The sequence below is a fragment of the Scyliorhinus canicula genome, chromosome 11 (assembly GCF_902713615.1).
Source record: "Scyliorhinus canicula chromosome 11, sScyCan1.1, whole genome shotgun sequence".
NCBI lineage: Eukaryota > Metazoa > Chordata > Chondrichthyes > Carcharhiniformes > Scyliorhinidae > Scyliorhinus > Scyliorhinus canicula.
Window position 1 is genome coordinate 169,097,183 of NC_052156.1, and position 13,885 is coordinate 169,111,067.

A 13,885-nucleotide genomic window follows, 5' to 3' on the forward strand; every position below is an offset into this window, starting at 1 on the left:
GAGGTTTGCTTTCCAAAAAGCTGAGCTTTAGTTACCTCCCTCTTGGAGAAAGTGGTGACTTCACTCAATAATTCCCATAACCTCTTCTATTGCTGTTTGATCTTTGTACAGTTGTTGCTGCGTTCCCTGTGACCTATGATCCCTGTGACCTGTGATCCCTGTGACCTATGATCCCTGTGTTCTATGATCCCTGTGACCTGTGTTCTCTGTGACCTGCGGCCCCTCTGATCCACTGTGCTTTCTCTCCTTTACAGAGGATGTCTTCCTGTTGCAGACCAGAGATCAGAAAAACCCGGAGGTTTATGTATTGTTCAGAACGACAAGGTAACTATAATCTTTGTGTAATTTCCCGTTCCCCTTCTGATTTCTTTGGAAAGATCAATTTGAGGCAAGACAGGCATCTCTGCTTCCTGTTACCGTGGTACAGGCTATCAACGTGGGTGCAACTTTCCTCTTTACCCGTGGTGGTAATTGTGATGGGCGGGGTGATGGAAAGGTCCGTTCCTGCCAGCGGAAAAATGGTTTGAAATGGTGTTCTCCTGACTTTGATGGAGGGTTAAAGATGGGTCGAGTTTCTGGCTGCTCGATGTCGGAAACCACACTCACATTTATTTACATCTCATGAATGTTAATTATAAAGGCCAACTCACTCAATTATTTCCCTGCAAACAAAATGCCCTGTCAATGGTTAATTAGAATGGTCTCTTTCTGACTGTACAGACGTGGCTGAACCTGCTGAGGTTCAATTCAACAATAGCGTGGGTATACATTTCTATCACCTTCCTTTAACAGCATTCCTGCAAGTTTGGGCACTTATATCAGACGCTGCGCCAGGGTTGGCATGGGAGACATTACCAGTGGGGGGGGGGGGGTATATGGGGGCAGATGAAGGGGGCTGTGTTGCAACATGGGACAAAAGGGGGGGAAATTAAGACAGGACTGTGAAGGGGAGGGGTGGTGGGGCTTCAAGGAACAGACTGGACTCCGAAAAGCCTGTCCGGGACCAAGAGTTACAGAACTATCCAAGGAAGAGTCAGAGATTGTCCTGGGTCTAAACCCACACTGTCGGGGGGGGGGGGGGATATTGAACAGTCTGACCTGGGGCTGAGGGAACACTGTCGGGGGGGGGGGGGGTATTGAACAGTCTGACCTGGGGCTGAGGGAACACTGTCGGTGGGGGGGGGGGGATATTGAACAGACTGTCCTGGGGCTGAGGTCACACTGTTGGGGGGGGGGGGGGGGGGGGGGGGGGATATTGAACCGTCTGACCTGGGGCTGAGGGAATACTGTCGGGGGGGGGGGGTATTGAACAGTCTGACCTGGGGCTGAGGGAACACTGTCGGTGGGGGGGGGGGGATATGGAACAGACTGTCCTGGGGCTGAGGTCACACTGTCGGGGGGGGGGGGGGGGATATTGAACCGTCTGACCTGGGGCTGAGGGAATACTGTCGGGGGGGGGGGGGGATATTGAACAGTCTGACCTGGGGCTGAGGGAACACTGTCGGGGGGGGGGGGGATATTGAACAGTCTGACCTGGGGCTGAGGGAACACTGTCGGGGGGGGGGGGGGGGGGGGGAATATTGAACAGTCTGACCTGGGGCTGAGGGAACACTGTCGGGGGGGGATATTGAACAGACTGTCCTGGGGCTGAGGTCACACTGCAGGGGAGGATATTGAACGGTCTGACCTGGGGCTGAGGGAACACTGTCGGGGGGGGGATATTGAACAGACTGTCCTGGGGCTGAGGTCACACTGTCGGGGGGGATATTGAACAGTCTGACCTGGGGCTGAGGTCACACAGTCGGGGGGGGATATTGAACAGACTGTCCTGGGGCTGAGGTCACACTGCAGGGGAGGATATTGAACGGTCTGACCTGGGGCTGAGATCACACAGTTGTTGTTGTAAAGGCCATTGAAGGACAAGTGACACAAGACTGCAGACCCTGGTTGTGAATCGCTGTCACGTTTGAGAGGAAAGGTCAGCCATTTGGCATTCTCCATGATGATGTTATCCTGTAAGGGGTGTGCAGATTGAGGGAAAGTCAAGAGTTGGAGCATGCAAAGCTGCCTTGCATATGGGCAAAGACCATTCCGCTGAAACTACCATGATGGCTCAGTTGTGAGTGTTCACAGACACAAGGCGGAGTGGGGAATGCAGGCTGCAGTTAACGCTGCCTTGTTGAAAATTATGATTACAATGAGGAGAAGAAGGACCCATCAGCGATTGGCAGAGGTCAGGGAAGACCATCACCCTCAGGATCAAGAGGCAGTGGGACTCCAGAAAGTCGCAGATGCTCTCAATGAGGGACCAAATCCACAAAGATGCTTGGTGTGATGCAGTTCACTTATTGAAATGAGCAAGACGGTGCCACAGACACCTTCACTTTGTCCAGGGTTGTGGCATCTCACAGTGTCCATAAGAAACCCACACCTCATGGACCTGGAGGCCATTTAGTGTCGTTTGCTCCTCACCGCCGCCCTGAACTTTCCTGTCAACCAAACTTTCCAGGATTCCACTGGGGACCTTTGCAGAATCTCCCAATCAGCGAGGCAGAAATGACAGATGCTCTTTTCAGTAAAGCTCGCCTTTACGTTCCTCATGGATGAAGCAAGCCAGGGTGCCGGAGATGTGGGATTTTCTGCAATCTCAGGTTTCACTCAAGTGCAAGGCACCATCAACTACAGACATGTGGCCTTGTGACCCCCCCCTGGCTGCAGTCCATAAGATTCATTAAAAGAAAAGGATTTCATTCTCTGAACGTCCAATTTATTTGTGACCACAGAACGTATATCCAGTATGTTTGTGCTGATACCCAGGGAGGACCCCGGACTGATAAAAGTCTCCTGTTTTGGGTCAGGTGCGCCCTTCCCGACCCAACCTTTCTGGAGCTGATGGGGTCACAGGCTGAGGGGATTTGGACGGCAGGGCACCTTTGAGGAATTGTGGTTAGATGTCTGGCTGTCACTTCCCTCATTTTGGATCACAAGGGCCTCTCCCAGACTCCTTGAGGAGTAGTGGAACTTGAAGGGAGATTAAGGTGCCCCGTCCCCCTCTCGAATAGGGACTGCTGGAATGCACCCAAAGCTAGAGCAATGGAGTGCAGGTCAGAATGCAAATCCAGTAGAAATGATCCATTCTGCTGGACCTGGGCCTCGAAGACGGCTCCTGTCCTTCCCATGGAGAGTTCAATGAACTCACCTGCTGAAGCAACAACATCAGACAGAATGTGGACAGACTCTTCAATCCCTCATTCCAGCCTGGCTATGACCATGACAACACTGCCGGATGTTCCCCTGCCTGTCACTCCATCGCCAACATTTCTCTCTGGGATGATTGCAGAGGCTCATTATCAGACGCAGACTCAGCAGGGACCTGGTCTCCAGCCATCCTCCGAATGTCCGAGTCCTCGGCTGTCACTGCCTCTGCTGCCTGTGGACAGGTGTCAGTGAGGGGATTGTGACCTATTATAGAATGTTCACCCATCGAGGTGCGTCAGTGTTGATGGAGGATGCAGGGGAATGCACTGACTGTTCTTCCTCGGATAACAGGTCTGCTTTCTCAGAGGTGGTCTGGAGGCTGGAGCTGAGGCATTTGTAGGAGGTCATCATTCGGCTATTCTCGCTGGTACCTGGATTTGGTGATTTATTGGAAAGGGGATTACTCACAGTCATTACCCACATGTGGCTGATATATATTGGATGGACCCTCACTGGCTTGTTGGGAGAGGCTGATTTCACCTTCAATGCAGGAATGATCTCTGTTCTCACTAGCCAGCTCTGCCACGTGTTCTTTAAGGGACATGTGTGCCCTCAGCTCCAGGCTCCTCCCTCTGATCATGTCCCTCTTCAGCTAATTTTTGGTGAGCTTCTCCTGTATCAAGACAGATTGCCTGTGAGCACCATGGATGAGAGAGCTGTTCAGAAGCATGCATGCCTGTTGTGTGTGTGCCGACCTTCCCCAGTAAGGATCAAGATGCTATTTGTGAAGGATGAGATGGTGAGGATAAAGTGGCTGGCAGACAATCGATGGTGTTGTCCCATCTGCTGGTTGTGTGTGACATCCCTGTGGACTGTAACTCTCAGACTGCCTGGTACCCTGATGAGAGTGTGAGCTCAGAGTGAGTGGATGCTTCACTTACCCTGGTGGAGCGGGGAGATCATTCATTCTTTTCCTGCGCTTCCCTTTCCTGTTGGCCATAGGTGCTGACCTCCCCAGTGACCTCCTTCCAGGCTGGAGTGGGCAGGTGGGAGGTCTTCCTGCTCCCATCCCTCACAAAGAGTAGCTCCGGCTTTTCCTGGATGGCCTGGAGGAGAATCCGCAGGGAAGCTTCACTGAACCGTGGAGCCGAGACTTTTGTTACTTTGGGCACCATTGAGAAGCAGAAAAAACAAACACACCTGGCCAGGTGAGTGAATATCTGAGTGGGTGCTGTTTAAATCTGGTGCCAGGATCTTCAACCCAATCAGACAACAGCAGGCCTTGCCCAGCTCCCCACAATTCAATGAGCCTCTCGCTGACACATCAGCAATGAGCTGAGAAGTAGATTGTGTGAGTTCATCCAACCCTCCGCCCAGCGTGGGCATCGCTGGGCAGATCAGCATTTATTGCTTTAGTTGCCCTTCAGAAGATGGTGGTGAGTTGCCTTCTTGAACCGTTGCAGTCCTTGAGGTCTAGGTACACCCACTGTGCTGTTAGGGAGGGAGTTCCAGGATGTTTCCCCAGTAACAGTGAAGGAACGGCGATATATTTCCAAGTCAGGGTGGTGAGTTACTCGGAGGGGAACCTCCAGGTGGTGGGGTTCCCAGGTATCTGCTGCTCTTGTCCTTCTAGATGGTAGTGGTCGTGGGTTTGGAAGGTGCTGCCTAAGGAATCTTTGCCAGTTACTGCAGTGCATCTTGTAGATGGTATACATGGCTGCCACTGTGCATCGGTGGTGGAAGGTTTGTGCAACAGGTGCCAATCAAGTGAGTTGCTTTGTCCTGGATAGTGTTGAGCTTCTGAGTGTTGGAGCTGCACTCATCCAGGCAAGTGAAGAGTATTCCATCTCACTCCTGACTTGTGTCTTGTAGATGGTGGACAGGCTTTGGGAGGGTCAGGAGTTGAGTTACTGGCAGCCGGATTCCTAGCCTCTGACCTGCCCTTGTAGCCACACTATTAACATGGCTAATACAGTTTGTGGGGGATTCAGTGTTGGTAATGCTATTGAATGTCAAGGGCTGGTGGTTAGTGATGGTCATTGCCTGGCACTTGTGTGGCGCAAATGTAACTTTCCACTTGTCAACACAAGCCTGGATATTGTCCAGGTCTTGCTGCGTTTGGACATGGACTGCTTCAGTATCTGAGGAGTTGCAAATGGTGCTGAACATTGTGCAGTCATCCGCAAACATCTCCACTTCTGATCTTACGATGGAATGGAGGTCATTGATGAAGCAGCTGAAGATGGTTGGGCCTAGGACACTACCCTGAGGAACTCCTGCAGTGATGTCCTGGAGCTGAGATGATTGACCTCCAACCACCACAACTATCTTCCTTTGTGCCAGGTACAACTCCAACCAGTGGAGAGGTTTCCCCTGATTCCCATTGACTCCAGTTTAGCTGGGGCTCCTTGATGCCAAACTCGGTCAAATGTTGCCTTAATGTCAAGGGCAGTCAATCTCGCTTCTCACCTCTGGCATTCAGATCTTTTGCCCATGTTTGAATCAAGGCTGTAATGAGATTGTGACCCTGGAGGAACCCAAACTGAGCATCTAAAAGTTTATTGGATAAGCATATGGATGATAATGGCATAGTGTAGGTTAGATGGCCTTTAGTTTTTGACTTCCCATGTCGGTGCAACATCGTGGGCCGAAGGGCCTGTACTGCGCTGTATCGTTCTATGTTCTATGTTCTATGAATGGTGATGTCCAGCACGAGGGGACATAGCTTTAAATTGAGGGGAGATAGATATAGGACAGATGTCAGAGGTAGGTTCTTTACTTAGAGAGTAGTAAGGGCGTGGAATGCCCTGCCTGCAACAGTAGTGGACTCGCCAACACTAAACGCATTCAAATGGTCATTGGATAGGCATATGGACGATAAGGGAATAGTGTCGAGGGACTTTAGAAGGGTTTCACTGGACGGTGCAACATCGTTGGCCGAAGGGCCTGTACTGCGCTGTAATGTTCTATGTTTCTATGTTTCTATCTGTGAGCAGGTTATTGCTGAGTAACTGCCGCTTGATAGCACTGATGATGACTCCTTCCATCACTTTGCTGATGATAGAGAGTAAACTGATAGGGCGGTAATTGGCTGGGCTGCATTTGTCCTGTTCTTGTGTACAGGACACCCCTGGGCAATTTTCCACATTGCTGGGTAGATGCCAGTGTTGTAGCTGTACTGGAACAGCTTGGCTAGGGGTGAGGCAAGTTCTGGAGCACAAGTCTTCAGTACTATTGCTGGGACATTATCAGGGCCCATAGCCTTTGCCGTATCCAGTGCCTTCAGCCATTTCTTGATATCACGTGGAGTGAATCATATTGGCTGAAGACTGATATCTGTGATGCTGGGGACCTCTGAGGAGACCAAGATGGATCAGCCACTCGGCACTTCTAGCTGAAGATTGTTGCGAATGCCTCAGCCTTGTCTTTTGCCCAGATGTGCTGGGCTCCTCCGTCACGGACTTTCCCGCCTGGCCCATAGTCTCCCAGATGGAAAATCTGTCCTCTTGTCTGTTTATTGTATTTTCTCTTTTTAACTTGTTTTCCTGATTCAGAAATCAGCACAAATTGAAACCAGCAGCAGTATTTGAAAAATACAATATTTCTTACTGTTAATTATTATTAATTATTAACTCAACCTGAGTTTTTGCTGTTTAGATTTGGGGCTCAGACAAACTTGGGTTCAGATCTGGACATAAAATCCTTTTACCTCCACCAATTGGTCCATTACCGTCTGATATACACAAAGTTATATTGAGCTGAATTTCACATTCAGTTAAATTTTCACAAGAGTATCACAGATTATAATATAATTGAGCAGAATTGAAACCTCAGGCAGATCCGTTTGTTGATGGATTCATTCGAGTTACTGGCATTGAAATGGAAGGCATGGAAGACACACTTCAATAGGGATTCTTTGGACCAGAATAGGGAAAATGCTTCAGAACAGTACAAATGAGTCAGGGCAGCACGGTAGCATGGTGGTTAGCATAAATGCTTCACAGCTCCAGGGTCCCAGGTTCAGTTCCCGGCTGGGTCACTGTCTGAGTGGAGTCTGCACGTCCTCCCCGTGTGTGTGTGGGTTGTCGGGTATAGGGTATAGGGTGGATACGTGGGTTTGAGTAGGGTGATCATTGCTCGGCACAACATCGAGGGCCGAAGGGCCTGTTCTGTGCTGTACTGTTCTATGTTCTATGTCTTTCTGGAGTGCAGTATAGCTTGGGCTATTTCATGATTTGAATGTCTAAAGCAAACATTTTTACCCCGCTTTGGAGTCCATGCATTCAGGTGCTGTTGCTCCAGGTAAGCTTTTGAACTAAGGTAAAATAAATAGCACGATTATTTCTAATATAAATCAAATGTGGATCCATAAAGTGTTGCCAGACTAGAATCATTGCCTGCTGAACGCCTGTCCACAAAGCAGGTCTGTGCATCGATGTGTGAATGCCTGTGCAAAGCTGTGCTGCATAATTGCTGGGTTTGTGATGGTCGCTGAGTGCCCGCCCATACCCATGAATTCTCTCTTACCGCTCAACACACTGGAAAATAAATTAGCAAAATACTGTGTTGTTCAATTGAAATTGCAGCTTCTGAGCTGTCTGGAACTGTACTGTGTCCTTTGAAACTCAAAGCATCGTGAAATAACACCCTGGAGAAAGTCTCATATCTCCTGGGGTATTGAAGAAACTGATTTGTTCTTGGAATGCCTCATGTTGCCTCCATTTCAATGTAATTTTGGCTGAATTTGTGAAAAATATCTCGCCCAAGGCTTGTGATTTTTAAGCTGTTCTGAGGGAGTTGCAGCTCATGTACAAGACAAGCCTTTTTGTCCCCAGAAATCATGTTTTTGTTTATATTTTGATGTCAGTCTTATCAGCAATGACTGTACTCACATTAGTAATCGGTCTCAGTTTTTCACTCCAGAATCAGGGTTTTTACAGAGGACATTCGGCCCATCGTGTCTGCTCCAGATGAGCATCATGGCCATTCCCCTGTCTTTTCCCCATAACCTCTGCACATTCATCAAATGCCCTCTTGATTGCCTCGATTGAATCTGCCTCCACCACAATTCCAGACCGTACATTCCAGACCCAAACCTCTCCAATCTATCCTCATAACTGAAGTTTCCCATCCCTGGAACCATTCTTGTAAACCTCTTCTGCTCTCTCTCCAATGTGTTCACATCCTTCATAAAGTGCGGTGCCCAGAACTGACCACAATATTCCAGCTGAGATCTAACTAGTATCTTGTATCAGGTCAGTGAGAACCTCCTCACTCTTGTACACTGTGCCCCTATTAATAAATCCCAGATTACTCTCTGCTTTATTAACTGCTCTCTCCACCTGTCCTGCCATCTTCAATGATCTATACACATAATAATAATAATCGCTTATTGTCACGAGTCGACTTCAATGAAGTGACTGTGAAAAGCCCCGAGTCGCCACATTCCGGCGCCTGTTCAGGGAGGCCGGTACGGGAATTGAACCCGCGCTGCTGGTCTTGTTCTACATTACAAGCCAGCTGTTTAGCCCACTGTGCTAAACCCACCCCTTTACACCCAGGTCCCTCTGCTCCTGCACACCCTAAGAATTTAACCCCTGATCTTATATTGTCTCTCCATGTCATCTGCCCCCTATCTGCCCACTCCGCCAATCTGCCTGTGTCCTTTTGAAGTTCAACACTTTCTTCTTCACATTTTACAACACTTGCAAGTTTTGTGTCATCCGCAAACTTGGAATTTCACCCTTGTACACCAAGATCTAGATCATTAATGTAGAACAGGAAAAGCAAGGGTTCTAATACTGACCCCTGGGGAACACCACGACAAACCTCCCTCCAGCCTGAAAAATATCAATTGACCATTACTCTCTGCTTCCTAAGATTCACCCATTTTGTATCCACGTTGCTGCTCTCCCTTATATTCCATCAGCTATAACCTTTTGCCCAAGTCTGTTGTGTGGAACTGTATCAAATGCTTTCCGAAAGTCCATGTACACCACATCAACATCATTACCCTCATCAACCCTCTCTGTTACCTGCTCAAATAACTTTGGCAAGTTAGTTAAACACGATTTCCCCTTTAGAAATCCATGCTGGCTCTTCCAACCAACTCTCAGTTTTCCATGTGACTGCTAATTCTATCCTGAATAATTGTGCCTGGAAGCTTCCCCATCACTGATGTTAAACTGACCGACCTGTAATTGCTGGGGCTAACCTTACAACCTTTTTGAAGAAGGGCGTAAAATTTGTAATTCTCCAGTCCTCTGACACCTCCCCTGAGTCTGGAGAAGACGGGATGATTATCGCAGGGTCCCTGCAATTTCCATTCCCACTTCCTTCAATATCCTTGAATACATCATTTTCATTTCATCTCATCCAGCCCCGGTTTCTTGTCAACTTTGAGAAGCAATAGTCTATTCAACAGTTCCTCCTTAACAATTTTGAACCCCTCTAGGGACAGAATTTCCTCATATGTCACCCTGTCCTGGGAGCATCTACCTCCTTCGTAAAGATGGATGCAAAGTATTCAGTTAATTACTCAGCCATACCCTCGGCCTCCATGTGTAAATTCCCTTTTGGTCTCTAATTGGCCCTACTCCTCCTTTGCATGTTTTACTTGCCTGTACCTTATCACTAGGTGCAGGTGATCAGTCGATGCTATGAGATGTTCTGTGCAATGATAGGTAGCAATTTAATACATGACCACACAAAGCAGATCCCGGGTGGCAAATGACAAAGTGGCAACCACCCACACCCACGCCAGCACTTTTCATTTAAACTTGATGTCGAAGTCGATCCTTGTTTTTGGAGCAATTTATTTGAAGTGGCCCAGTGGTTAGCACTGCTGCCTCACAGCACCAGGGACCGGGTTCAATTCTGACCTTGGGTGGCTGTCTGTGTGGAGTTTGCATGTTCTCTCCGGGTGCTCCAGTTTCCGCCCACAGTCGAAAGAAGTGCAGGTTAGGTGGATTGGTCATGATAAATTGCCCCTAGGTGGGATTACGAGGATAGGGTGGGATTTGGGCTGAGGTAGGGTGTTCTTTCAGAGGTTCAGTGCAGACTCGATGGGCCAAATGGCCTCCTTCTTCACTGCAGGGATTCTGTGATTCTATTAAGTCAACTTACACGCTGACATCTTTGGTAGAATGAAGAGAATAAAATAATCAAAGAGAATAAATCCACATTTGACTTGTTATCCCTTTGAATATAAAACATATTTTAGCTCCATTTTTACTGTTAACCTAACTTAAGTCTCCCACTTTAGCTAATATTATCTAATTTGTCTGTGTCCCAGTGTAGAAGGATGGCACTCAAATATGTCCCATGATCTGTCAGTCTTCAGAAAGAGGTTTGGGATTGTGTGATTGGTCCTTCGGATCTTTCCCTACATCTCTTTATCAGCTGCCGAGCCAATGGGGAAACTGAGAGAGGAATGCGGCGCAGAAACTTACTTATGAAAACAGCATAATAAGGCATTTGTAAAACCATGTGAACAATCAGGCAGCACCCAAACCAAATGTCTTAGACAGAAAAATGGAGAAATCCCTTATTCTTGAAAATCCACCTTCAGATGAATTTGAGTTTGTTGGATTTTGCTCTGAGCAAATCGGCTCTCATCTTCCTTACATCACAGCACTCAGCACATTTCAGAGTATGTCATTGGCTATAAGTACTTTACATCCCAGCGTCATGAAGGACGGACATGATATAATTGCAATTATTTAGATGTATGTTGGCATTGAAACACTAACTTTTGCATTGGCTCACTGATGACTGACTTGTCTGAATGTGTATTTTGCAGCAATGTATTCCAGGGGTTTGCGGTTTGTGTGTATCACATGTCAGCTATTCGAGAAGCGTTCAATGGACCTTTTGCACATAAAGAGGGGCCTGAATATCACTGGGCAGCTTATGAGGGCAAGGTGCCTTACCCAAGGCCAGGCTGCGTAAGTACATTTCACACAAAAGTGAATATTTAATAATGTATGAATGGTATTTATCACATAAATTCATGGCAATATCAATCAAAAGATGTTTTTGTGCTGTCAAACTCTCAACTCTAACATGGCAGGATTTGAAAACAAGGTTGATTATTTTAAAACTAAGATGTTGTTTTGCCAGGACCCAGTGTAGGTCGGTGAACACAGAGGTTTCAAGGGAATGGGACTTGGTGCAAATTAAGACATGGGCAGCAAAGGAGCTCAAGTTTACAGAGGCAGAATTTGGGAAATCAGCCAGGAGGGCTTGGGAACAGTCAAGCTGAGAAATAACAGAGATATGAATGAAAATTTCAGCAGCAAATATGATGAGACAGTGGCAACGTTGGGTGATGTTATGGAGGTGAAAATAGGTGTCTTAGTGATGGCACACGATTATCAGTTGAGAGGCTCACCTTGGGACCAAATGTGACACCAGGTTGCAAAGAGCTGGTTTGATTTTGGTCTGTTGCCAAGGAGAGAGGTAGACAGAAGGGAACCGGAGTTTTGAGTGGTGCCAAAAGCGTTGACTTCAGCCTTCCCAGTAATACATTGGAGAACATTTCTGCTGTTCCAATATTGGAAAAGCAAAGGATAGGTTCTCAAAATAACTGAGACTGGAGTCACTCCTTGTTCCCTTTTTTGATTCTCTCATGGGATCTGACCGTCACTGGCAAAGCCAGAATTTTATAAAATTGTCCACCTGTTATCGCCCCTTGAGAATGTGGCCGTGAGCCGCCTTCTTCAACCCCTGAAGTCCATGTGGTGTAGGTACACCCACAGTGCTATTAGGGAGCGAGCTCCAGGATGTTTCCCCATGTGACAGTGAAGGAATGGTGACGTATTTCCAAGTCAGGATGGTGAGTGAGTTAGAGGGGAACGTCCAGGTGGTGGGGTTCCCAGGTATCTGCTGCTCCTGTCCTACTAGATCAGGGGTGGGCAAACTTTTCCGTGCAAGGGCCACATTCAGAAATTCACAATTTTAAAGGGCCGCATAGTATATTTAGTAAAATAATTACTTCACCCGGTTATGATTCTGGGCGCCTCATATAGAACACAGAACATAGAACAGTACAGCACAGAACAGGCCCTTCGGCCCTCGATGTTGTGCCGAGCAATGATCACCCTACTCAAGTCAACGTATCCACCCTATACCAGTAAGTAACCCAACAGACCCCCCATTAACCTTAAAAAAAAATTTTTTTTTTTAAATTAAAAAAAAACATTTTTTTTTTAATGACTTGGTGGGCCGCATAAAGACCTCCGTAGTTTGCCCACCCCTGTACTAGATGGTAGTGGTCGTGGGTTTGGAGGGTGCTGTCTGTGACATGAGGAAAATACCTTAAACCAGGGACTCTTACAATCTGTGGAAAAAAACTTTTGGCAAAAAATACACAGATCATTCCTACCACCGGGATATCTATTTAAACTTTGAGTAAAACTGTTCTTGGCAAAAGTAGCTACTGCCTTGCATATCTTACAGAATGTTTCAGAGGTAATGTTGGTCATTGTAATTTTCACCCAGATTGTGTCATACACTGATGGCAAAGATGAGGAGGATGGATAGGCTGTGCCAGTAGCCATAGTAACAAGGGGGAATCTAATTGAGGTACACAAGATGATAAACGGTCTGGATAAAGTAGACATGGAGTGGATGTTTCCTCTTGTGGGACATTCTAGAATGAGTGGTCACAGTCTCAGGATAAGGGCAGCAAATTTGAAACTGTGATGAGGAGAAACTACTTCTCCCAAAGGGTTGTGAATCTGTGGAATTCGCTACCCCCAGAGTGGGGTGGATGCTGGGACAGTGAGCAAATTTAAGGGGGAGTTAAGACAGATGTTTAATTGGTGAAGGGTTGAACGGTTATGGAGAATGGGCAGGACTGTGGAGTTGAGGCCAGGATGGGATTAGACATGGTCGTATTGAATGGTGAAGCAGGTTCGAGAGGCTAAATTGTCGACTCCTGCTCCTAGTTCTGATGTTCTAAGAAAGAACTATTCTGTCTAATTCCACCTTCCAGCTCTTGGTCTGTAACCCTGTCGGTAACAGCACCTCAAGCACAAATCCGGTGTTCTTGATTAACAAGGGGACCGGGGTTATTCCACAAAGGCAGGAGGATGAGGAACATATCAGCCATGATTGAATGGCGAAGCAGATTTGATGGGCCGAATGGCTCGATTCTGCTTCTGTATCTTATGGTCTAATGGTGTAAAATCCCAAAAAATGAAAAAAATGAAAATCGCTTATTGTCACGAGTAGGCTTCAATGAAGTTACTGTGAAAAGCCCCTAGTCGCCACATTCCGGCGCCTGTCCGGGGTGGCTGGTATGGGAATCGAACCGTGCTGCTGGCCTGCTTGGTCTGCATAAAAGCCAGCGATTTAGCCCAGTGAGCTAAACCAGCCCCAAATACATAATCCTTAAATATTTATCAAAGCGCCTCAGATAAAAATCACCTCAATGCAGTTATCTCCCTGCTAAAAAACAATAGTTATTGCACATTGAAATCTTTACATCAGTTAATGTTCCCATTCTTTACCTGCACAATGTGCTGAATTAGTCAAAAACCAGAATGGGCAGTTAATCTGTGTTCACGGGTGTGTCATTAATTTTCTATTTTAACTGCTTTGGCAGGAGTTTGGGGTAATGATTAACTTTTATAGTCGATATGGGTTGTGAATTATTACACTGGAGGTTGCTCTGGTCAGCATT

General features: G+C 47.2%; 1 protein-coding gene across 1 annotated transcript in view; it reads left to right on the top strand.

The window, feature by feature from the left end:
• Positions 1–13,885, top strand: part of LOC119973814 (semaphorin-3E-like) — a 269,960-nt gene that overhangs the window by 200,213 nt on the left and 55,862 nt on the right. The window contains 2 exon segments of the mRNA XM_038812238.1: positions 255–324; positions 11,000–11,144. Of these exon segments, the coding sequence (XP_038668166.1) occupies positions 255–324; positions 11,000–11,144 (215 nt within the window).